Source organism: Quercus suber, unplaced genomic scaffold, assembly GCF_002906115.3.
Source record: "Quercus suber isolate HL8 unplaced genomic scaffold, Cork oak 2.0 scaffold_957, whole genome shotgun sequence".
Classification (NCBI taxonomy): Eukaryota; Viridiplantae; Streptophyta; class Magnoliopsida; order Fagales; family Fagaceae; genus Quercus; species Quercus suber.
Window position 1 is genome coordinate 37946 of NW_027070377.1, and position 26647 is coordinate 64592.

The window sequence follows — 26647 nt, forward strand, 5'->3', positions numbered from 1 at the left end:
TGAACTCATCTTTTATGTATTATTTTAAACTACAAAAACATGAATTTAAATAATTAATTGATGGGATGGCTATCGATCTTAGATCACCTTAAATTATTGCAAATATAGAGAATAAGCAAAAATAATGTAAATCCAATGTTGAATTTGTCAAAATTTATTTAAAAAAATTGAGTGATGTAACTTTGCTTAAAGTTACAACATTATGTAATTTGAACTCAACGTATAAAAGTTTATTGAAGGAAATTTTGATTTGCAGTCAGTATTCTTACTCAAAAGCAATATGTTATCAATACAATATTAACGCATTCCATCGCCTCTGATTTTCCAATCTCACTCACCCTTTTTTTTTCTTGATAATCAAGAATCATTTAATAACCAATCTGGAAAAACCAGCAAACATAGGACAAAGCCCCGAATCCAGATACAACGACCAACAAGGCCTCACAAGGGAAAGGCAGCATCAACAAACAACAAAATCCCTAAGCTCCAACTATTGGTGCTACAATAACAAACTACTTAACACAGTCTTTCATCCCCATATATTTAAAATAAAAGGGAGTGCAATGAAATTCCATAAATCTCTCAAAAATCAACAAAAAAAGAAGGGGGGTGGGGGGTGGGGGTGGGGGTAGGGACAAAACAGTGGTAGAGAAATTAGGGTTTCTTTTGATTCCTACCTTAAAAAAAAATTCAAAACGATTTTAGGATGAATAACTTTTCTTTTCTTTTTTTGCATTTTATAAACTAACCTGTTCTACCCGTAAACAGGTTCATATTATACTTAAATTAACGGTCAAAATTAAAACAACACCGTGTTAATGTTAATGGTTGAGATTTACACTAAAAATTCAGGGGTACCACAGGTTTTGACACAAAGGTGAAAGGAGTGAGTGCCATCATTACTCTTTTCTTTTTCTTTTATTAAAATATATATATATATATATAGTAAACTATATATTTGGTTCCTATTCTTTATACAATATTTCAATTTGTTCTCTATCCTTTCAATTGTGTCAATTTAGTCCATATCTTTTGAGTGTTGTGTCAATTTAATCTCTAACGTTATGTATTGAGTGAAAATTACTAGCATGGCAAGTGGCCAAAATAAAAAATTAGTTTCCGTTGATGCAATAATAAACTAATTTTTTATTTTAACCATTTGTCACTTCAGTAATTTTCATCCAAAAGATAATGGCAGGGGTTAAATTGACATGGCACTGAAAGGTTATGGACCAAATTAAAACAATTGGAAAGTTAAAGACTAAATTAAAATATGGTGTAAAGGATGAAAGCTCGAAAATGTGTCGAAAACATAAGAACTGTTTAGACCCCTAAATTAAAGAAACAACTTGGTTGATTTTACACTAACTTAATACTAAGTGTGGAATAGTGTAAACACAAGTGTATAAGCAAGATAACTACTCTAATCCATATTTAAAGTAACACGGCAGTAAAAATAAAATGAACAAGAGTAGGAAAGAGAGATACAAACACAAATAACACTGAGACGTGTTATCAAGAGAAAATCGAAGAACTCGGCGAAAAACCTCTCCGCCGCCCTCCAAGCGGAAATCGATCCACTAAACAATCAGTTAGGATACATGGGTTAGCAAGAGACTCTCCAAGCCTAATCTACTCGATGTATCTAAGCCCTCCAAGCTCCTACTCCAATAAAGCTTTTTGAACCGTGTCTTCTCTAGCTCTCCGTATCCCGCAACAAGCTCCATGTCGCATCTGCCATCTTTGGCTTCTTCCAATACTTCCCAGCAGCACCAAAACTCCACTTGACACTCTCAAAGGGTGTGGTAAGTGTTTAGGCAATCAACCTTTCAATGGTATGGAAATGGAGAGATAGGAGATGAGAAATTCCCAAAACAAATGTGTAGAGGATTGTAGGTATAACAATCTCTAACTCTCAAGGTGTTTGGCTAGAGTTTTCTCTCAAAAGCTCTCCTTTACATTTGTGGGTAATGTGGGTATAAATAGTGTAAGCACAAAAAGTGTATATCAGACTGGACAGGCTGGCAGAACAGAATGTCTCGCAGGTGTCTCACGGGAAGGCCTTACCTGCGAGATACTCGCGAGACACAGCTGTCTCCATCTGGACTGACTCTTCGTATTCCAGCATATGCAAGGCACATGATATACTTCGCGAGATGCTAAGTCGCAAGATACTTGCGAAACTTTCTTCAGTCTTCAAATGCTTGAGACTTCACACCACTCTCTCTATCACACAACCCTTACAATGAAATCTCACAATAAATACATGGTGCAATAGATTGAATAAAATTATAATCAAATTTGGCACGAAATAAAAGCTAACAAAACATATAGTTGTAAGCAACAACTTTACAATGGAAAACTAAATACGTAGTTTATTCACATATATATGAACAAAAAATATTTACTAAATAGAATAAACTTATTACCGAAGGTTTTGAATTGCTGTTTAGCTTTCCACACACGGCTTTGACTTGTGGTTGAACTTTTAAAGTCCCTAAAATCAATATGGAAAATGTTAAAACTAAAACTATTTTACAAACTACGAATGTAATGAATGGTTATTGGTAAAAAAAATATGATATTAATGATGAACTCAAATAAGAATCAATTAAAGTTTGTCATATCAACAATTTGTATTTATATATATAGCATTACTCTAATAATATTAAAAAGGATAGAAGGGGGAGATTAAGTTCCTAGAAGGGAATTTTAAATGCTCCACATCGAAAAGCATGAGTCTTGAGCTAGAGATGGAAAAGGGGCGAGGCGGGCCAAACGGATTAAATAATCCAATTGACATGCATGTTAAGAATATAAAGAACATATAATTCAACGATGAAGTTTTCAAAATATGAATTTAATAATATTGCTTAGAGTTACATTAGGTGATATAACATTACTTAAAGCTACATATTAGCTAGGTGGTATAAAATTATTTAGAGTTTCACTAGATGCAACTTCAACCTAACTATTATTTTCAATCCTCCCCCTCAAATTATTTTCTGATCTGGTCAGTGTGAGTCTCGAGAGGTGTATGTGGTAAATGCTTCAGAGGTATGATTTATCAATTTAATTATTTCGTATCTTTTGTATCAAGGAAATTTGCACTGCTTAAACATGTTGATGGAAACTACTAAATTATTGAGTCAAAACAGTAAAACTTTAATAGAATTGACTTAAGACCCATTGATTTGCCGAGTTATACGATATAATTGAAGACAATTTTTTTGATAATCAATTGAAGACAATTGATACATTTGAGACGACAGCTGGAAACATCATGGTGGTTTGTATATAATTTTGATTTGAACTTCAACTTGTATAATATTTTTCAAGTTTTATGTTGGGATAAAATTTATAATAGATAAATTAATCTAATATGCAATCCTTAATTTTTCTAATAGCTGTTTTAAGGTTTTCTTAAAATATTGTCTTTAAGTGTGTATTAGTTATGAACTTAAGAAGAAATATGCACCGGATACATGGTGTATTTTCTCATGAGTAAGGAGAATGAGAATGATTTCAGTTGGATTTGTGCACTGCCCTGTTCTTTAGATACTCTATGCTAACTGCCTCGACGCCCAATGAACTTAAACATTTAGGGTACGTTTGGTATACTGAATGTAGATTACATTAGGAATAGTAATCTTTATTACAGGTAATAGAAGACATTGTAATGGAATAATTATTCTTATTCATAAGTTTGATTGTTACATATGGAAAACTTATAAAAGATGATGTATAAAGAAACTTTATATTTTTGGAAATATATTAATTTTAAAACCTATTATATACACTAAGGAATAGCTATTACATCAATTTTAAAGAGGAATAGCTATTCTTCAATTTAAAGAATGGTTATTCCAATGTAATAACTAATCCATGTAATAAAGATGCAACCAAATGACCAAATTGATATTACACATGAATAACTATTACATTACAGGAGCTATTACAGTGTATCAAACGTACCCTTACCAAAGATATCATGAAAGAGAATATGTTTGTGAGTTTAGATATTGGCCAATGAAAGTTAATATGATAGTCAAGGATTTAATAGAAATGAGTTTCACATACCCCATATAGCAGTTGTGGGTATGGAGAAGAATACCATGCATCTAGTGCATGTATCCTCCCTCTCAAATGGAAGTGGACCCCACACATGTGAGGTCCGCCTCATGTAAGAGAGAAGAAACATACATCGAGTACATGGTGTATTTTCTCGTGAGTAAGGAGAATGAGAATGATTTCAGTTGGAGCTTGCTCTGCCCTGTTCTTTGGATACTCTATGCTAACCGCCTCAGTGCCTCCAAAGGAAGGAGGTGTTTGTGAAAGTATATCCTTACCAATAAAAGGTAGCATAAGTTATAAGAACCATTTTAACAATGATAGAATAAAAAAATGAAGGACCAATATCGAATCCATTAGGTGAAGTGTAGGCCATACAATAAAAAATCAGTATTATAGTTAGGTTCATATCTTGAGCTTTCTTGTATCCCTGTTAGGGCAAGAATGTTATGATTCTAATGTCCCACATGGATTAAGTGTAAGATTAGCCATGTGTTTATAAATTCTTGGACACTCTCCCTTTGCAAGTTGGTTTTTAAGGGTGAATTTTATTTATGGGTTCTTAATATTTGGTATCAGAGCCAACCACCATGTCGAGGAATTAGATGTAGCTCATTAGTATGGGATCATATGAGTTGCGGCTTTGTGGTAGGATTTTGGAGGGGGCGACCTAAGTCTATATTAAAATTACTGATAGTTGAGTGAAGCCACCAACAAGAGAAAGGGCTATCATCGGGTTAGTGTTGCTAGAGTGAGCTATGGTGAACATCGGCTATGGAGCATGGTGGGATGTTACCATCGAATTTCGGTTTATTTGGTCTTTCATTTATTATTATTATTATTATTTTGAAAGTGAGTTCAAAAAGTATACTTATACTTGAAAAAGTGAGGTTTTAAAAAAATTTATATAAACTAAATAAGTTAAAAAACTAAATAAAATAGCTCGTGATAAACAGACTTACATACCAATCTTGTTATATTTTTCTTGTCACTTCACATTCACTAGAATGCACTAAAGAGTCTAGGACCTTTTCAACTAGGATTTTTTAGAAAATAACTATAAAACACAAACTATTTTATTAGTTAACCAAGGTTTAAAACTAATTTGGTATTTAATGATTCGAGTCTTCTAAACTCGATTTCACTGTAACAAATCGAGTTTAAGCCACTCGATTTCTGTTTTTAAATTTACTGTTCACCATCTTCTTCCTTCATTTTTTTTTTCCCCTTCTTTTTTCTTCCCTTCTTTCTCCATTTCAGGTCCTGTTCACCATCTTCTTCCAAGCAGGAAAAAAGCACAGCAACGCAGCCCAGAAAACAGCAACGCAGAAACCCAGAAAGCACCAACTTAGAAACCCAGAAATCACAGCTATGCAACCCAGAAACCAACGCAGAAACACAACAACACAGCCTAGAAAACACCAATGTAGAAACCCAGAAAACAAGATGGTGAACAGGACCTGAAATGGAGAAAGAAGGGAAGAAGAAAAAAAAAGAAGGAAGAAGATGGTGAACAATAAATTTAAAAACAAAAATCGAGTGGCTTAAACTCGATTTGCTACAGTAAAATCGAGTTTAGAGAACTAGAATCGTTAAATACCAAATTAGTTTCAAACCTTAGTTAACTAATAAAATAGTTTGGGTTTTATAGTTATTTTCAAAAAAAATCCTTTTCAACTATGGTGGCTATATATTAAAGCTTATTTATTATTATTATTATTTTTAATGGTAGTACAAATGTTAATGAGGGGGTATTTTAGTCATTTTATATATTAATGAGGATATTTTGGTCATATTTGAGGTTTTGTGGTTTTTTTTTTTTAATCTCATTTTATATATTTTATGAATATTTTTGAACATCTTTGGCAAGCATTTGCGCATAGACTTATGAGTGGTTACATCGGAGCCTATTGAGCTCAAACGTTACGTGAGATCATGAATTATCTTCTATATCATCTTAATTTAATTTCTCATGTTTGCTTAAGGATGTTAATTTAAAATAAAATGGCTAGGATTTTTCCTTTTCATGTATTGTAAAAAAAAAAAAGCGGTTTCATCAAAGCCAGTTGAGTTCAAATGTTATGCAAGATCATGAATTATCTTCTATATCATCTTCATTTAATTTCTCATGTTTGCTTAATGACGTTAATTTAAAATAAAGTGGCTAGGATTTTTCCTTTTCATGTATTGTAAGAAAAAAAAAGGAAAAGAAATTAAAAAAAAAAAAAAAAAGTGGTTTCATCAAAGCCTGTTGAAAATGATGTTAATTTAAAATAAAGTGGCTAGGATTTTTCCTTTTCATGTATTGTAAGAAAAAAAAGGAAAAGAAATTAAAAAAAAAAAAAAAAAAGTGGTTTCAACAAAGCCTGTTGAGTTCAAACATTATGCAAGATCATGAATTATCTTCTTTATCATCTTCATTTAATTTCTTATGTTTGCTTATGGATGTTAATTTAAAATAAAGTGGCTAGGATTTTTCCTTGTCATGTATTGTAAGAAAAAAAGAATTTTTTTTTATTATAAAAAAATCAGATTAATAGAAATGGAAAAATAAAAACAAACGTTATATTAAAAACAATTGCAATTTAGGAAGAACAAAAAGTGGAGATGCGGGGTATCGATCCCCGTACCTCTCGCATGCTAAGCGAGCGCTCTACCATCTGAGCTACATCCCCATCGCATTATTTCATTGAACCCTTGTAATGAATTTTACTATAATTTTCAATTCATTTGAAGTCACAGTTTATACCACTCCCTCTGAAGCTCATACAGGAGACTGAGAGAGATCACAAATCACAAAAATGTTGAGACGTCTACTGCTCCAAGCTCCCACTTCTTGTCGTCGACTCTCCAATGCTTACCGCTACTCCGCACCATCACATTCACCTCGGTTCTTTTCCTCTTCTTCATCGTCCCAAAGCCCCAACAGTTCTTTCATCGAACACGTTGAGGACAATGCAAACCACTCCACTTCTCCTCCTTCAGCCACCGTCTCCGTCGACCGCTCCGGCCTCTACAACCCACCTGGTAACAATCAATCTCAATAACAACTCTCTCTCTCTCTCTCTCTCTCTAGCTTTCTTACACATATATACACATACGTATTTGTAGTGGGTGAATTTTGAATATGACAGAGCATTCTCATGAGCCTTCTTCGGACTCCGAGCTCGTCAAGCACCTCAAAGGCATTATCAAGGTTCGCAATTCGTTCATATTTCACTCTTTAATGTTTTGCATTTTTCTGTGTGTAAAACGGTGCAGTTTTTGGTGTGATGTGTGGACATTGCCATTATCATCAATATGAAAATTGACAAGCTCATTATGGAAAATACCCTTTTTTGTTTTTTGGGTTTTTGTTTTTGGTAGTGTCTCTGATTGAAATTCAATACAAATTGTAATGGGTTTGGCACTTCGGAACTAATGGAGGTATAGAGTGGTTACTTTTTCTTTGTTTTTTATTGGAACTAAAGGAACAAAATATTAGTTAATGATTTTGATTGTGGGGTTTGTGTTCGATTATGTTTTGTATGTCATTGTTCAATTCAGTTATAAGAAGATACTGAATATCAAAAAGTTGTGACACTTTGAAATTGAATTTCACTTGCTTTTATTTCTGGTTCCGCGATAAATTCAAATTATAGAGTTTGGTATGTTGGTGCTACTCTTGTAATTTCTGTTTCCACTTAGCATTTAAATGTGTCTTAATTGCTCTGTTTGTATAAGGGAATGGCTTGTAGTTGTGATCTTAGTCCTTGTTACTTTTGTGTTCTCAGTTCCGTGGTGGGCCAATTTCGATTGCTGAGTACATGGAGGAAGTTTTGACAAATCCTAAGGCTGGTTTCTACATTAATCGGGATGTGTTTGGAGCAGAGGGTGATTTTATAACCTCCCCTGAAGTAAGCCAAATGTTTGGGGAGGTAAGTTTTTACTATTGAACTTCCAGTCACTCATATCTCCTCTCAATTTTCTAGGACAGATTAGGAAAAAGAACATTTTTTTTTTTGGGGATAAGTTACGAAAAATTTTATTAGAAAAAAGCAAACCTAGTACACCAGCGGTGTACTAGGAGAGAAGTACAGTCAATTCAAAATACAATAATCAAACAAGTGCAAGAGAGAAAAACAAGGGGGAGACAGAAAAGCAGCACTCCAATCCAACAAAGTACGGAAGAAGAAGGCTTTCATTTCTAGGAAAAAGAACATTATTATCTGAGTTGCTTTCATTTTTGAAGATCTGCAATCAAGAAGAATGATTTCTCATGTCCTGCTTATGTAACTTCAGATGGTTGGTGTTTGGGCCATGTGCCTGTGGGAGCAAATGGGACAACCAAATAAAGTTAACCTTGTTGAGCTGGGTCCAGGACGAGGAACTCTGATGGTTGATCTTCTTCGTGTAAGTGACCACATTCCTTGACATGCTTCTTTCTTGGATTTTTGTTTTTTGATTAATCATTAATGTTCAAGTGAATACATTAGTTTGTCTTCACATTCCTTCATCTTTCTTGGATTTTTGTTCTTCTTCTTGTTGTTTAATTAATGAGCATATGGCATGGGTTCAAGTTTTAGGTTGAAGAACTGTAGCTTTTATTGTAGGGTGCCTCCAAATTTAAGAACTTCACTGAATCATTACAAATACATATGGTGGAATGTAGCCCAACACTGCAGAAGCTTCAGCACAGCAACTTGAAATGCAAGGATGAAGATAATACCGATGACAAGGATAACAAAAGGAGTGTCAGCACATTGACTGGGACTCCTGTGACATGGCATGCTGCACTGGAGCAGGTTCCTTCAGGATGTATGAAAATATCTAAAACAAGCAGACACACACAATAGTGTTCAAGTCAATAGATAAATTCTTATATGTGTGTGTGTGTGTGATTAATGTTTGTATGTGTTCTGAAAATTGGGTAAAAATATCTCTAAGCTGTTCTCTCTTTTTATCTCTCTAGATAGTAGATATTAATTTTCTATCCCTAGACAAAACTTTTGTTCTGTAATCTCATAGGATGATATTTGAGGACATGAACCAGATGTTCAGGGTATCATCCTATGAATCACTTGTTTCTTACATTACCTCATGTTTTCCTTTTTAAAGGTTTTGTGCTGCAATTGCAATCATACTAGGCAAAGAGACTATTAGATGTTTGATGTCAGTTCTTTGGAGGCAGATGTTTTATTTACAATTCTGCAAATCAGCTGTGATTGGCAAGCAGAATGCCTGATTTGACAGGAATGATGCTATTGTTATATTCTACAAGCAATTCAATTTGATAGAGATTTCGAGTTTCCATGTCTAATATTTATGAAATGCTGAATGTATTATCATATTGGAGAAGTTTCTCTGTTGACCAGGCTTTATAATTGTGTGGCCTAATGCATTTCTTCATTATCAATTCTGATTTTGACTCTGAGGGATATTACCAAACTGTGTCCTGTTTTCCTGTATTTTTAAGAGTCAATGTGATGGTTTGTTTTCCTATCTTCCTGACCAACTTTTCCTCTACTTCCTCAAATTCCAGTGCCTACAATCATCATTGCCCATGAGTTTTATGATGCTTTACCAGTTCATCAATTTCAGGTTTGTCTTATTAATTTGAGTTGTTCTGGATGATAGTTGTGTCTCTTGTTATATTATATATAATTACCATCAATGACAGGAAACTTATGCAAACTGTTATTTGTATGAAAATGGAAGAGATAGAGGTTTAATCAAATTCCTAGGTTAATATTGGATATTCAAGTGTTGTATCATAATTCTATGAAACCTTAGCTGTTCCTTGACTTTTTGTAGTCTAGTTTAGTCACATGTTGTACCATATTTCTGCTTTAATCTTGTTTATTTAGTGGCTGTTATTATATTTCATACAAGATTGTTCCTTATGGCTCATAAACAATGAGCCATTATGTCATCTGTGTAATAAGTTAAAAGAAATAGTTAATCATAATAGATAGTTCAAAATTTATGATGATAGCTTACTAGCACATAAACTTCACCCTGCAAAACTAAGACAATAATGTGGTTTATGCCCCCAGTAGTCCCCCCACTTTAGATGAAGTGAAAATGTGAGGAATGTTATACAACCTCCAAACTAGTTTCCAAATAAGGAAGAAATCAAGGGATATACATTCATGTGTATTTGACTTTGACCATTTATATATGTTTCCTAGGCTAAGATTCCCATCTCTATGGTATATGTTTTGGATGAATGAGTTCCTTTGTGTAGGGTACAAACTAGCTGTTAATTTACAGCAAGTAAAGTGAAGCTGCTAGTAAAATACAAACTGGAACCATAAGAAAGGAACCAGCTAACCATAGCTCTAGCTCAAATGGCATCTCATTCCATTATGAGAACAAGGTGTAGGGTGAAGTCGTGGGCTCATGAGTCTCATGACGCATTGGATGCATGTGTAACTTACTAATAAAGAAAAGAGGGAAAAAAAAAAAAAGAAAAAAAAAAGCAACTATCTAGCCAGCCAAAAAAGAAATCTATGCTTACGCACTTCTTTGAAATCAAATGAGATGCCACCTGTTGACTCTAGGTGAAGTACTGTGATAGCCTCTCAAGCAGCTGCCAAAAAAAAAAAAAATTATGGTTTTGAAGGTTTACAGAATTTTTTTTTCATTATGCCCATTAGGTTTAATACTAGTAACTCTGTTGTATCTTGTTGTTTGCATGGGCATACTTCAACTACTTTCTCATCCTGGATTTATCTTCAACTACAGAAGGCATCTCGGGGCTGGTGTGAGAAGATGGTTGATGTGGCAGAAGATTCATCGTAATGATCTAGAACTTTATCTGACATTAGCCTCTGTGCAGATGCAATTGCTAAACAAATTATTTATTTGATACTCTTTACATAATATCGGTCAGGTTTCGTTTTGTTCTATCTCCTCAGCCTACACCTGCAACTCTGTTCCTGATGAAGCGCTGCAAGTGGGCTGCGACTGAAGAGATAGCAAAGCTTGATCACATTGAGGTTTGCCCCAAGGCAATGGAGTTGACCCAAACCATTGCCAATAGAATAAGCTCTGATGGAGGTGGGGCTCTTATAATTGATTATGGATTGAATGGAGTAGTCGCAGATAGTCTGCAGGTCTGTTACCTTGCTGTTTTATTTTTATTGTACTGTTTCCATAATATCAGAGGATGAATTCTTCATGTTTGGTCCATCAGCATTTATTTAGTTTACCATAAAATGTTTGGATGTTTTTGCTGAGATATACTCTTTTCTTGTTTTTTCTCCCCTCTTATTAGTTTTCCCAATATAACATTATCTGCAGGCAATTCGAAAACATAAGTTTGTCGACATTCTGGATAATCCTGGATCTGCTGATCTCAGTGCATATGTTGATTTTGCTTCCATCCGGCACTCCGCTGAGGAAGCTTCAGGTGCATGTCCCCATTGCATTTGTTGTAGCTACATTTTCCTCTCTCAATCTCTCCCTCTCTCTCCCTTAAAAAAGTAAAGGAGGAACAGAGAATCTGAGCTGAATTTCAATATTTTAACATTTTACAGGAGATGTTTCTGTCCATGGCCCAATGACTCAGTCTCAGTTTCTTGGTTCTCTTGGGATAAACTTCCGAGTGGATGCTTTACTTCAGAATTGCACAGATGATCAAGCTGAGTCCCTCAGAACCGGATATTGGCGTCTGGTGGGTGAAGGTGAAGCCCCCTTCTGGGAGGGACCTGATGAAGAGGCGCCTATAGGAATGGGTACCCGGTATTTGGCAATGGCTATTGTAAACAAGAGGCAAGGTGTTCCGGTTCCATTTCAGTAAAAGGTCTGTTATAGCATGGCATTTGTTATGTTATATGTACATTAGAACTTTAAGCCATCACCAAACCAACTTGTTCAGTTTTGGCTATTGGTTGTTAGGTGGCATCTGATTATTGTAGTTTGAGGTTCCCTTACATTCATCCACTCTATCCAATTTTTAGTGAATAATGTCATAAAGTGGTTGTCTGCACGTTAAAAGGTAAATTTTCTGGCTCATATCTACATTTCATTGAAATGTATAGTTCTGTTCAGCGTCATGAAAACATACATGCCTGAATTCTTTGATGGAGCTTAAAGAATTCTCAAACACACGCGTGGCTGTGAGTACACACATACTTGCTGATAGTGGAGTTGCTAATTCCATCTTCATCTTCATCTTCAAGCACCTTGTAAAGTGTACAAGATCATTTACATTGGTTGGTGGATGGTGGTTCCTTTTAAGTCCCAAATTGATCCTATCACAATAGATGGTTTTTTTTAAAGGGAAAAAGATGCAAATCTGCTGGAATTAATGACAGACTTCTCTGTTTTTCACCGAAGAAGACGTTTTTGCTTGTGATGCAACAAAAAGTTGAATTTTCCGCTATGAACCACAAATTAACGTCAGTCATTTCATTTTTATAAACTTCATCCAGTGGCCACTGAGATCTTAACTATGAATTAACAATCAAAACTTTTGCTGGAGATGCAAAAGAAATCCTTAGACAGGCAAGCCTTGGTGAGATGAATTTCTATCCTCCCTTTGTTTTTTAGTCCATCTTGAATGAAACACATGGCTCCACGTTGATATTTTCAGATCTAGTTAAGCACCGCTCATATTTTATAGTGGGTGCTTTTTCTTGTATCTGATATTCTTCCAAAAAAGACCTTTCATTTACAAAAAGTCATTAATGATGCGACTTTTGCACTTAGGAAATTGGAATGCTTTCTATCTAGCTAAACAAAAAACAAAACATAAACCTTGGTCGTTTTAGAACTCTTTATACTGCACTGTTAGTGACTGTAACATTGAGGATCTCCCAAATCCAGCTCCATATATATGATAAAATAGCACTGAACAGTAGCTACGTCGGCCTTGCTCAGCATTCCTGCCCAATCTATGAGATTACTACACTTGCATGAAGAGAAAAGTCCATTAAGTTAAGTAGAGGAGGCCTTTTAGCATTCCTCACTCCTCTGATAGGATCTTATTAATAATTCCCTCTGACACTGGTTTGTAAAAAGCATGCATTGGTTTTTCTTCATGAAAAACGTACATGCATGATAATATCTGCCTTAAACACTCCCATTCCCATATGCTTTCACTTCTTTCATATTATTATCATATCATAATAAATGGTGCTCATTAGTCATTATCTTGTTAGTGATTCCACAAGAGCTGTCGTTGAGTTATTTCGGAATTATTACTTTCTTTTTGGGACGTTAAATTATTTGAGCAGTCAAGTTAATTTGTAGTTAAGGATAGTATGAATTCCCTTCTTGTTCACTTCTACCTTTTGCCTTTTCTTAATGTGGGTAATTTTACATTAATTGGCTTAAACGTCATATAATGTGCAAGATGTTTTGCACCACACACCGGTACTAGGCTACCAGGTTCACCATCATTCGCCATATGCATGGGTCGCCAGCTGCCTACAACTTAAAAAGCAATGTCACTCAGCTAGTAACTGTAACATTACATGGATATATATTGGTAAGCCGGCATGTCATTTAAAACTTATATTCTTATATCTGTTATTGTATATGGTGCTATGTCATTTAAATTTTAGACATGACATTAAATACCATTTCAATAGTATTTTTTTTTCTTGTCCTTGTTTTTCTTCAATCTTTACTCCCAAGATAGAACCAAAATTAATCCGAATGCTTTCCCACCCATTACTACTAGGGACAACTTTTTAATAATGATAATATATATATTTTTTTAATATTAGGCAAGAATGGTGATGGGGTTACCAAAAGAGAGGACATGGAAGCAAAGACCAAGGTCTTAAAATGTCCAAGGTAAGAATAATAAAGGAAGGCCCCAAGCAAGGGTTTCATGTTTGAGGTTCCATTGAAGATGTTAACGATTGTTGCTGCTGTCACACTCTTCATGTTGAACACGGTGGTCAACTGGTCAAATAAACCATGAGGTTTGATAGAGTTCCAATTGTTCCAAGCTTCTCAAATGTTTCATTTCCTGCATTTTTTTTTTATTCATGAATAAAATTAAAGAAAAGAAAGAGATGGGTGTGACCAAATTAATACCACTAGCTCTATCATTTAGATTTATAATATTTAATCTAAATCATGGAATATATTAATTTGAAATGTGAGACTACTTGGTAAAAATGTGCATGTGCATGTGACTATAAATATAGAGTTTGAGAGAGGCTAAATCTTCATAAGAGTGAGACAAAGAAAGAGAGAGAAATAGAAAGTAAATAGTGAGTGTGTTCCTATTAGGTGAGATTAACTGACTCAGGTATTTTCTTCATTCCTAATAAACTCTCTGTAATTAATCAGCTATTGTCTATTGTCTATTTACTCTTTACAAATTATGTCCTTAAAACCAAAACCACAGTTTAGAACTTAAAGAAAGCCACATTTCTTTTTTTTCCTTTTTAATTATTGAAGAAACAAAATGGAGAAAGAGGAGGAGAATGCTGTTTCACTTGATGATGAGCCTGTAATCAACTATAGAGGAATTACAGTCATGGCCTTTAACATTGGTAATTAAGAAAGAAAACGTGATAGAGCTATTGGTATTTCATTGCACCCACCTCTTTCTTTTCTATAATTTTATTCATGAATAACCAAAAAAAAAAAAAATGCAGGAAATGAAACATTTGAGAAGCTTGGAACAAATGGAAGTCTATCAAACCTCCTGGTTTACTTGACCACTGTGTTCAACATGAAGAGTGTGACAGCCACAACAATCGTTAACATCATCAATGGAACCTCAAACATGACACCCTTGCTTGGGGCATTCCCTTCTGATTCATACTTTGGACGTTATAAGACCATGGCCTTTGCTTCCATCTCCTCTCTTTTGGTAACCCCATCACCATTCTTGCCTAATATTAAAAAAAAAAAGTTATTATTATTATTATAAAAGTTGTCCCTAGTAATTTTGGGTGGAAAAGCATTTGGATTAATTTCTGGTTCTATCTTGGGAGTTGAGATTGAAGAAGAAAAACAAGGAAAAGAAAAAAAATAAATAAATAAATACTATCTGTGAAGAATATTTCTAGTCCAAGTTAAGACTATTGGTCAGATTTAATTCTTCCCAATTTCAAAGGTTCGTGGATCTCTTTTAATTTGCTTTATGGATCAACTTTGCAAGCAAGACTTCAATAATGCTAGCTAACAAGACAAAACTATAATTGTCTTAAGCGCTGATAAAGTTAGTAGTTTGTACTTACTAATACTTATTCAAAGTTATTAATTAGTTCTGCTTACATTTTTGTTTGTTTGCTTTAATATAATTTATCTTCCAATTATTCTTCAACACAAGGACTGAAAATGAGATGCTATATTGATTTTCTTTCCTCGTTCCCTGGCTCCCTTTCTTTTACATTTTCATGAAAGTTCAAATTTTCCTATATTTTTAGAGAAAGATTGTAAAATTTTCTTTATCTCACCACTTTAATTTATCCAAATGAGACTAAATTTTATCTCATTATTGTTTCCATTAATAGAAGCATATTGTCCTATATTGTTTGCCCTAGTACAGTTGTCATATCCCCCACCAAAAAAAAAAAAAAAAGAGGTTTTCATATAGTAATTATTATCAACTTATCATTAATAAGGTAAAATCTAGTTGTCATCATCTAAGGCTTATTTTCTTTTGAGTCACTTTTGAATGCAATTGATTAATAGAACCTGAAAATTGCTAAATCCCTTTAAATTTGGACAATTCGTGTCTACCATTTTAAGATTGGAGTTCCATGTATCATTTCAATTTCAGATTGAAGCACTTAAAATTTTATGTACATTCATGTCTTATGTTCTTTCAACATGATCATCAGAACCATATGTTACAATCAATAACGTTTATTTCCTTTTTCTTCCAAGGGGCTGATAGCACTAACGTTAACAGCTGCAATCTCCAAATTGCACCCTCCACATTGTGCAACAAAATACAGTAGCACATGTGTCGGTCCGATGCCTGGGCAATTGGCCTTCTTGGGAGCCGGATTCAGCCTCCTAATCATCGGAGCTGGTGGCATTAGGCCATGTAACCTAGCCTTTGGTGCTGACCAATTCAATCCAGAAACCGAGTCTGGCAAGAGGAGCATGCGAAGTTTCTTCAATTGGTACTATTTTACCTTCACATTTGCTGTCATGATATCAGTATCCTTCATCGTCTATGTGCAGTCAAACATCAGCTGGGCCATTGGGTTTGCAAATCCTACGTGCCTCATGTTCATTTCATGTGTACTTTTTTTCTTGGGCTCGAGACTTTATGTTAAAGTGAAACCCAATGGAAGCCCCTTAGCTATTGTGGCACAAGTAGTGGTGGCTGCATCTAAGAAGAGACGGTTAAATCTGCCTCACAACCTCGAATTTAACCCTTTCAACTATATGCCAAGCACTTCCATGAACTCCAAACTACCTTACACCGATCAGTTTAGGTAAGAAAATTTGTATCATATTTTTCTCCTTTATAAGTGTGAGTTTAATTTGACCGAGGGAAAATGAGATTTGAACTAATAACTTCCATTTCATGAAAATTGGTTTGTAGTTGATTATGATAACCTACATTGTAATTCACATTTAGTTACATTATTTATTTGGTTAAAATATTATTTTTGTTTCTAAACATAGTTAAAATTATATTTTTGTCCTTCAAATTTAAAGAAGTTACATTTTTTGTCCCTTTAAAACTTTTATATTTTGTTCTTCCGTCCACTTTTGCTAAGTTATAAGGACAAAAATGAAACTTGAATAATATTTTAGGGATAAAATAAAACATAAATTATATTTGTTTTTTGTTCCAAGATATAGTTTAGGTTTTATTATTATTTTTTTTTTTCTATTCAATTAGATACACTAACAAAAGATTTTTAACAAAGGTGAACTAAAGAACGAAATGTACGATATTTTAAATTTTTAGAGATGAAAATTGAACTTTTTTATTTTAAAACAAAATAGAACATGTACTATTTCAAAGATGAAAAATATTTTTGCTATTAATTTATTTTTTAGATAATATGTTTCTTTTTAATTACTTCATCTTATTACTCAAAATATCCGCAATTCATAGTGAAAAATCCTTTTTGTTTTTCCTAATACAAAGCTTACTCGCTTTTTCCTACTTAATTAGCTGTTTGCAATACATTGCACACTTCTTACTAATACCAATTAAGATGAAAAAATGTATGTGATATTAATTTGAGTCTAAACTAAATGATCATGTGGCCTCAGGTTCCTTGACAAGGCTGCAATCATTACAGCAGAAGACCAAATCAATCCCAATGGATCAGCTGTTAACCCATGGAAACTTTGCAGCTTGCAACAAGTAGAAGAAGTGAAATGCTTGGCAAGAGTAATTCCCGTTTGGGCATCATTAATAATTTTTTCCGTTATTATGTCTCAAAATAGTTATGCAGTTTTCCAAGCCCTTCAATCAGATAGACGCCTTGGCAATAGCAACTTTAAGGTTCCTGCAGCATCTTATGCAGTCTTTACCATGCGAACTGTTTCCTTGTGGATTCCAATCTACGACAAAGTTCTTGTTCCTTCTCTTCAAAAGCTCACTGGCAAAGAAGGTGGTATCACTCTTCTTCAACGAATGGGCATTGGAATCGTTCTTTCAGTTTTGACTATGCTTGTTTCTGGTTTGGTTGAAGAGAAGAGAAGAAACTTAGCTCTTACAAGACCAACACTAGGAGTTGCTCCAGAAAGTGGTGCTATATCATCCATGTCTGGCTTATGGTTAATCCCTCAACTAGTACTTACTGGACTGAGTGAGGCTTTTTGTGCCATTGGCCAAGTTGAGTTTCTCTGTAAGGAATTCCCAGAGAACATGAGGAGCATTGCGGATCAATATTCTTTTGTGGCCAGGCTTTCTCAAACTATCTAAGTGCTTTTCTAATTTCCATAGTTAACAGGATCACAGCAAGAGCTCCGACTGGAAAATGGCTGTCACAGGATCTTAACAAAGGGAAACTAGATTATTTTTATCACATGGTTGCTGCTTTAGGGGTCTTGAACTTTGGGTTCTTCTTGGTTTGTGCTAAGTGGTACAGATATAAAGGTGATGGTGAAATTAAGCTCCCAACTGATCAGTTGGCCTTGGAAATTAACAAAGCAGTCTGAGAAGCATCTTTTTGAATGAGGGATATATGTATGAAAATATAGGAAGGTCGATTTGTATATAGTAAGTGTTGGATCTACCATGGGCCCAATGTTAAATGTGTTTGGATCCAAATATTATAAAACCCAAGCCTTTGTAAAGCTGCACTTGTAAGAGAGTACTACTTAGTTGGCAGGACAAGAAAACTGGTTCTAATATGACTAGAATAAGGATTTGCCAGATTTTCTCTACAAATACCTTTTGATGTTGTGTTTTATTATATGAATATCAATTAAGTTTGCTCTTTTATCTGTGTTTAACAAATTAATTAGGAGGTGCTCCATATAGAGTATTGAAAATTAATATGTTACACACAACCCCATTTGCAAAATTTAAATTTGTACGAGGGAAAGGTTTTGAGTCTTTTGACACAAATATTAGAGGAGAAGAGTAAGAGTATTTTAGCTAATTTTGCTTAAATATGAGTTTATTTGTGATATGTGTACTATTTAAAGTTATTTAGGCGTGTGAGGATATACATGAATTTTAGTAATAATGTTGTTGAAATTGTGAGAAAAAGTAGGAGAGAGGAGAAAAAAATGATGTGACTGGAGGGAGGAGAGAGAAATATTGTAGCAATACCATTGCCCCAATTAGGAGAGAAATTTTTTTTTGCAATTGTAGCAATACAATTGCCTAAATATGAGAGAGAATAGTAAAAAAATGAGAGAGATTTCGGCAACATGATTGCCAAAATTTAGAGAATTTTGAGTTTCTTAAACTAAATAAACCCATAGATTTAATTAAAAAAAAGCAACAAAATAAATAGAAGAAATTAAACATTGGCATTTCAATAAAAAAAAAAATGGTAAACTACATATTTAGTTCCTAATCTTTAGGCTATATGTCAATATGGTCTCTAACATTTCAAATATGTCAATTTGGTCCCTAACATTTTGTTATTGTGTCAAAATGGTCCATGATATTAAGTAATGGATGGAAAATGATGATGTGGCTAACAGCCAAAAAAAAAAAAAAAATATTGACAATTTGACTACCAACTGTACTAATATTCTATATAACCTTAAATTAAAAAAAAAAAAATTAGATAAGTGAGTAACACAGCACATGAGGAAAATTTTGGGATCAAAATCCCTAACTCACAACTGTAGAACAAATCGTTAGGGATAAGCCATGATGGTAACACTCCAAAAAAGGAGTTCAGTCCAAAGTAGACAACTTCCAATTGGCCCAAATAAGCCAACTCATTGGGCAGAGAGCCATGAAAATTGCTGTTTCTAAAGGATAAATGAGGGAGGAATGATAGGTTTCCCACTTGTGGAGCAATAGTTTCTATAAGACCCATGTGAGAAAGGTTCAAGGTAGTGACTCAAAGGTGTTTGGCATTGCAAGAGATCCCAATCTAGTTGCAATCGAAGGAAGAGGTAGACCGATTTCTTGCCAAGGTTTTGTAAGGGTCATCAGTAATATGGCCTTTGAGAGCAAGAAGAGCTAATTGGTCTGTGGTGATGCTAGTTTTTACTGCCACAGTTAAGCCAGCCATAAAATAGTGCAACAACAACACAAAAAATAAGAAAAAGATAGGAATCTCCATGAGTTTCTATTTGTAGGTAGGTTGAGATTTGAGGCTAGCTATATGTACAAAACAAGTGTGGTTGAAAGATGTGAATTATATAAATGGAGAAATCAACTTTTGATCCTAAATTTTTCCTCACGTGCTAAGTTAATCACTTATCTGATTGTTAAAAATAATAATAATAATAATAATTAATTTAAGGTTATGTTGACATGTTAGTATATGTGGCAGTCAATGCAGCAATAAACTTTTTTTTTTTTAAGCTATTATCATTTTCCATTTATCACTTAACGTTAGAGACCATATTGACATAATATCAAAAGATTAAGAACTAAATTGACACATCTGAAAAGTTAGGGACTATATTGATATATAGTGTAAAAATTAAGAACCAAATATGTAGTTTACCAAAAAAAAAAATATCATTCCTCTCTCTAGTACCAAAAACTAATTTTTGATCTCTTATGTTTCATTGATTTCCGTCTCTTGTGTCTCTCTACTCGAAAGGCCAAAACGGTCCAACCCTTGCCACCACGAACATTAACTTCTTTGCCATCTACTACACCATTGCTACTTCTCCGCGGGCCATGACAATATTAACCACCATGGACATCATCGCCTCGTTGCTAATCGAAGGAAAAACCTTCTCATTGTACTCGAGTTAGTGTTTGGAAGATTTCAATGAGGCACGTATGGGTTTGCTATGTGACTATGGCTGGTGGGCAACATGTAATTGATGGAGTGGGCACCTTCCTTTTTTTTTTTTCTTTTTTTTTTTTGTGTGATTTGTTTTTGGGCTTATTTGGCCATAAATTTTATTGGTTATAGGTGGGTCTCAATGTTGGGGTTTGATTTTTGGATTGTGGTGTGGGTGATTCATAACTAATTTTGAATTTCTTTATAAAATTGAGTTTTAGATTTGTCAATTTGGGAATGGCTTATGCTTGTACTTTAAAAAGGTAAGAAATAATGAGTTCAAAAAAGCTAAAAAGCAAACAACAAAAAATTAGCTTATAACCGGTATCTAAACACACACTTTGATTTTACTAAACACGAAGAACGTGAAGAACAAGGGATTTCTAACAAGCTCATAGCCAGAGATTCATTGTAATTCTGTTTCAACAATCTTCGATCTATCCCTCAACCAAATTGAAGGATATTTTGTGTTCAAATCAAAATTACATTACCACAAATCCAATTAACAAATCTTTCAAGGAGATCGAATCAGAGGATAACTCTTTTGTAATTACAGAGAATTGTACCACACATTCATCAATACAAATTCGCATTTGTGACACTATCTTACTTGTTTGACTTATTTCGAACCGAGAAATTTAGTCGTCCACAGTGTATTTGGTTGACTCTTTGCATTTGAATAGAAATCTTTCGTTGAATATGTGAATAGAAAGTTTTCGTTGAATATAATATTGGGCTTTTTGTTCTTCTTCTTTCCTCTTATTAACAAAATAATAATAATAATAATAATAAATAACACTTTATATTAACTAATTAATTTTTTTTTTGAAAGAGTTTCAACCTATTGATTTAACCATCAAAGACTTTACTAGTTAAGTTAAATGGAACCGACAACTAATTAATTATTATATTAACTAATAAATAACTAACACTTAAAGTTGGTAGACTTAGTGGATTCTAGTTAGCTCAACTGGTAAAGTCTCTGATAGTTGTATAAGAAATTTGGAGTTCAATTTTCGCTTATACCAAAAACTGATTGGTGTCTTAGTCTGATGATAAAGAGTTATCATTAAGAGTTGACATTATAGGTTGAAACTCTTTAAAAAAAAGTTGATAGATTATCCATTAAAAAAAAAGTTGGAGGATTGAAAGGATAAAATCAAAAGTTAGTTTTGATCATAAACCCACCTGTTTTTTCCCTAAAAACTAGCACACATTAAACCCACCAGGTTACTCATTTTCAAATCTTAAATTTTAGTTTCTTAAAATTTTCTTCCTGTGTAATATCACTAACAATAGATAAATTTGAATTAAAAAACTATATTAAACTATATAAAAAAAAAAAAGTATCATTGTACATGCAGAATGTGTGTAATGAGGGTAGTATAAATAAATAAATAAAAATTAATTTGACGTTGTGATAAGACTTTCGGCCTATATTTTAGGAGAAGTAATAGGTTTATAATATTTTTATAACGCTTTTACAACAAATTATAACTAATAAATTATTATTGGTTCTAATTTAATTTTTTTTTGAATTTTTTTGTCAATAATAGTTCGCAATAATCTGTTATTTATAATTTGTTGCGATAGATATCATAAATATTTTGCATATTTTACTAAAAAAAAAGGAAAAAAGAAAAAAGAAAAAAAGAAAAAGGGCATGCAAGAAAGAAAGAGACTTCGAAAGTTTGAAACACAGACAAACACAAAACCAAAAAGTCGCACTTAAAGTCTTAAACTAGTCCATTTGGAGTTTTAGAGAGAGAAAAATAAAAGAAAGAGAGAGAATGGGATCTATAATATCAAGCTTCCTAGGAGGCGGCGCAACCGCAGAGGCAGCAGCAGCGACATCATCGGAGACATCATCATCTCGCATCCTTTCCTTTCATTCTCCGGCCAGATGGCAGCTCCATTTCAACAACTCCAAAGACTCCTCCCAACTCGTACTACTTCTCTCTTTTCTTTTCTTTTCTTTTCTTTTTAATCTCTCTTTATTTAGGTATCTGATTCACTTTGTTGGCTTTGATTGAATGAATGAATTATCAGATGGTGATTGATTTCGCTGCGTCGTGGTGTGGGCCCTGCAAATTCATGGAGCCCGCCATCCACGCCATGGCCTCCAAGTTCACCGAAGTCGAATTCGCAAAGATCGACGTCGATGAATTACCTGTCCGTACCTTCCTCCTTTATTTTATTAATTGTCTCCAATTTTGCATTTGCAATTATTCAATGGGTTTTTAGGACCTGTTGCTTCAAATTTTGCACCTTTAGGATGAAATTTAAAGCTACAGCATATTAGGATATGGTAAATTTAATCATCTCTAATCCCGCAGAAAATAGATTATATAACTTGGCAATCCCATCATCATCACTGAGAGGAGCAGGTGTTTGACCAAGAAGCTTTATTTTAGTATGCTATTGCAAGCTCTTTAATAGCTTCAGGATCCTCCACTCTGTCTCCCTCTTCATTAAGTAAGCTTCTGATTGCATTTTTTGCTCTATGAAAGAAACCTATGTTATGATCCCAAGATTAAGCCACAAAATTCTAGACTTCTGCTTCATAAATGCCTCTTCTGCATTGCTGATAGAGATGAATTAATGCATACATTCCTTCTCCTTTTTGATCAGCTCATGGCTAGGTGAAGACATAATCTGGCTTTGTACTTTTTCCAACGCCATTCTGGCCATTTCAACTCTGAGAATTACAGCTGAATATATTTTGGTTCTCCATCTTAAATCTAGCTTTTACTGCTTCAAGTTTGCTATATAAGTTAAACATGGGAGAGCCATAGAAGTCACCATCCCAAGCTTCCATCACCCAGTCAAGGAAATTCTCGTGATCAGCCCAATAGCTGAAAAGTTTAAATGGTTTGGGACCAAAGTTAGGCTTATCCCCAAGAGATACCTAGACTGGGCAATGATTTGAGGTACCAGGACTTAAAAATTCCACTGAGGCATGGTTAAAGTTATTGAACCAGGCAGTATTTCGAAGAACTTGATCCAATTTCTTAGGCCACAAAAGCATCTTCATCTCTTTTATTACTCCATGAATGAAGAGGACCACTAAAACTATGATCCAAAACTCAATGGAATACAAACAATCCCCAAACTCCTTCTCATATAAGGTCAAGGCCTTCTTACCAGATTTCTCTATAGGAGATTTGACAACATGAAAATCCCCTGCTGCTAACATCCATGAGTCACCCCCCACTGCTAGTTTCAAATCTTTTAAATCTCTCCAATTGCCTTCTATCCATGCCATCATTTAATGCATAAATGAAGGTAGTCATAAACTCACCAGCCTGCATAAGGATTTTCACACGTAAGAGTTGTTCCGATTGCCAGGTATACTTGACTTGAATCAGGTCAGAATCCCAGCAAAGCCAAATCCTTCCCAATCGATGAGATTGATAATTATGAACAAAATTCCAACCGGGATCTATAGCATTCTGGATTCTTTGAGCATTAATCTCTTTAACCTTGGTTTCTAGTAAACACACTATAGATGCATTCCTTATTATATGATTATTATGAGTTTTTATTATACGATTATTGAGATTATATGATTATTGACTTTTTTTCTTTTTGGGTATTTGTGGGAAACAAAATGGTATGTAGGATGTGGCACAGGAGTTTCAGGTGCAGGCGATGCCGACTTTTGTGTTGGTGAAGAATGGGAAGGAAGTGGACAGGGTGGTTGGGGCCAAGAAAGATGAGCTTGAGAAGAAGATTGAGAAGCACAAGGCCATCCAAGCTGCAGTTTGATCATGATGATGATCATAATTAAAAATCCTTTCATGGTTTCATCTCATTTTCCATAAATTTCACTGATTATCATGATGATATAACTGGGATATAGTATTTGATGATATAACTGGGATATAGTATTTGATGATAATGATGAAAATTTATTATATTTTCTGAAGAAAATGTGCTGTTAAGCTTGTGTTTGTTGTTTGTCTTTTTAGTTGATTGCTTGCTCATTGGTTTCTTGGCCCTTTGTATGGATGAGGACAAGGAACCTAGTTTCGTTGTGAATTTCTACATTGTTTCTGAGAAACCAAGGAATTCTTAATCAATGATTTTGTACTTCTTAGGTTGCATGACAATGATAGGATTTCCCAAACATCAAGGACCAATAGACAAGTTACTATAATTCTGGGAAAAGTGAGATTTTCCCTATTGGGGAGGTGAATAATCTGGATGCTTTGGCTAATATCTTTAGTTGCAGGGTGGGCAGTTTGCCTATGAAATACTTGGGGATGCCACTTGGTACATCGTTCAAGACAGCTTCTATTTGGAATCCCATTTTGGAGAAGATGGAGGAGAAATTATCAGGATGGAAACGCCTTTATTTATCCAAGGGTGGTGTACTCACTTTATTGAAGAGCATTCTTTCTAGCCTTCCTACTTATTTTTTATCGTTATTTACTATTCCTATAGTTGTGGCTACTAGGCTGGAAAGAATCCAAAGAAACTTTTTATGGGGATTGTTTGAGGGGAGTTTCAAATACCCTTTGGTGGCATGGGATAAGGTTTGCTCACTTATTGAAATGGGAGGTTTGGGGATAAGAAATGTGGTGTCTTTTAATCAACCTTTATTAGAGAAATGGCTGTGGAGATACAGGCATGGAGTTACTCATTTTTGGCGGAGGGTTATATCCACTAAATATGGAGAGGGTCAAGCGGGTTGGAGTACTAAAATTTGTAGGAGAACTCATGGGTGTGATTTGTAGCGTAGTATTAATGAAGGGTCGGAAAGCTTTTCTAAGCATTTTTCCTTTGTTGTGGGTGATGGTACCCGGATTTGTTTCTAGCATGATAGAAGGGTTGGGGTTGATCCCTTTGAAATCCTCTACCCTGAGTTATATGTGATTTCAACTGATAAGGAAGCTTGTATTTCTGATGTTGTGAGTCATCAAGAGGGGGATGATGTTAGATTTTCGAACTTGAGATTTCATAGGGATTTCGAAGACTAGGAGCTTGTTGCTTCTTTTTCTCTTCTTGAATTTATTCAAGCTCATCTTCCATGTGGAGTAGGCAGTGATTCTTTGTGTTGGGATCTTAAAGGAAATGGTAAGTTTGATACCCGTTCTTTTTATAATGAGTTAAGGGCGACTCCCAACTCTATCTTCCCTTGGAAGGACATTTGGAAAGCAAAAGTTCCCAAAAGGGTGGCTTTTTATCTATGGACGGCAGCTCATAATCGCATTCTTACATTGGATAATCTCATGCTTAGAGGTCGCCCTTTGGCAAATTGGTGTTATATGTGCCGGTGCAGTAGGGAATCTTTGGATCATCTCCTTATTCACTGTCATGTGGCAAATTCTTTATGGGTTTTTATACTTCAAGCTTTCGGTATTCAGTGGGTATTACCTAGCTCTGTTGCGGAATTATTATTTTGTTGGAATCATTGGCTTGGGAAACATAATTCAGATATTTGGAATTTAATTCCAGGATGTTTGATGTGGATTGTTTGGGTGGAGCGTAATTGCCAGTCCTTAGAAGTTTCTGAAAAGTCTTGGGTTGAGTTAATAGGAGTGTGCCAGAAAAGTCTTCTTGATTGGTCTCGGTACTGTGGTTTTACATAATGTTCTTCTATTGTCCAATTTTTTTCTCCTCTTAGTTTAGTCTCTTGATTGTTTTCTGTTGTGTTATGTTTTGTGATTTGCTGTGTTCATTCTGATGAACACATTGTATGTTTCTTTTTCAATTCATTAATAATAATTCTTATATTACCTATAAAAAAAAAAGAAAAAAGAAGAAGAAGAGTTAATTATGTATTTCAATGGGGGCACCCCTGACATTCACCGAGGACCAATAGACCCCATACCACTAATTCATATATAGGTAATTATGTATGCTTTAGAGACCTCAACTTCAAAAGCAAACTAAACTTACAGTAACTTGTTAGAGACTTTCGACCAAACTTGTGATCACGATAAGAAGTAATCTTCAAAATCCCTAATGAACCCTTGCAACTAGACCGACAACAAAATGGCTACCGCGAAATGATTAAAAGCTCAAAAATCTGACCTCACAAGCCCCCTTACCTTTTATTTGGATTGGACTTTTATTTAGTCCAGAAATACTCTTAGACCTTAAGTTTAAGAGTAAAAAAACTTGAGAACAATCCGTTAAAAGTATATCTCAAATTCCATCAAAAATGCCTATAAAATGGTATACTTTTCTACTAATCTATGCCTTCGAAACAA

The 26647-nt window shown here is 34.3% G+C and overlaps 2 protein-coding genes, 1 non-coding gene and 1 pseudogene across 4 annotated transcripts; 3 read left to right on the forward strand and 1 right to left on the reverse strand.

Moving 5' to 3' along the window:
- Positions 1-6673: 6673 nt before the first annotated feature.
- Positions 6674-6746, reverse strand: TRNAA-AGC (transfer RNA alanine (anticodon AGC)). The gene has a single exon. It is a non-coding gene; the product is annotated as a tRNA-Ala (tRNA).
- Positions 6747-6804: 58 nt separating this feature from the next.
- On the forward strand, positions 6805-12069 carry LOC111992381 (uncharacterized). Of its 2 annotated transcripts, none has more exons than XM_024024249.2 (10): positions 6805-7098; positions 7206-7267; positions 7845-7988; positions 8353-8463; positions 8664-8868; positions 9593-9651; positions 10798-10850; positions 10946-11168; positions 11356-11464; positions 11592-12069. In XM_024024249.2, the coding sequence occupies exons 1-10, from the start codon at positions 6873-6875 to the stop codon at positions 11852-11854; spliced, it is 1455 nt and encodes a 484-aa protein (XP_023880017.1). In that variant the 5' UTR covers positions 6805-6872; the 3' UTR covers positions 11855-12069. The 2 variants fall into 2 exon arrangements, with proteins under 2 accessions (XP_023880017.1, XP_023880019.1); XM_024024251.2 differs by having other exon boundaries at positions 6987-7098; positions 7183-7267.
- A 2410-nt stretch (positions 12070-14479) lies between these two features.
- On the forward strand, positions 14480-18371 carry LOC111992375 (protein NRT1/ PTR FAMILY 2.10-like; annotated as a pseudogene).
- A 3778-nt stretch (positions 18372-22149) lies between these two features.
- LOC111992380 (thioredoxin H2) lies at positions 22150-24362 on the forward strand. The gene is made up of 3 exons (XM_024024247.2): positions 22150-22375; positions 22479-22601; positions 24051-24362. Exons 1-3 carry the CDS (start codon positions 22220-22222, stop codon positions 24195-24197), a joined length of 426 nt encoding a protein of 141 aa, XP_023880015.1. The 5' UTR covers positions 22150-22219; the 3' UTR covers positions 24198-24362.
- The last annotated feature ends 2285 nt before the right edge of the window (positions 24363-26647 follow it).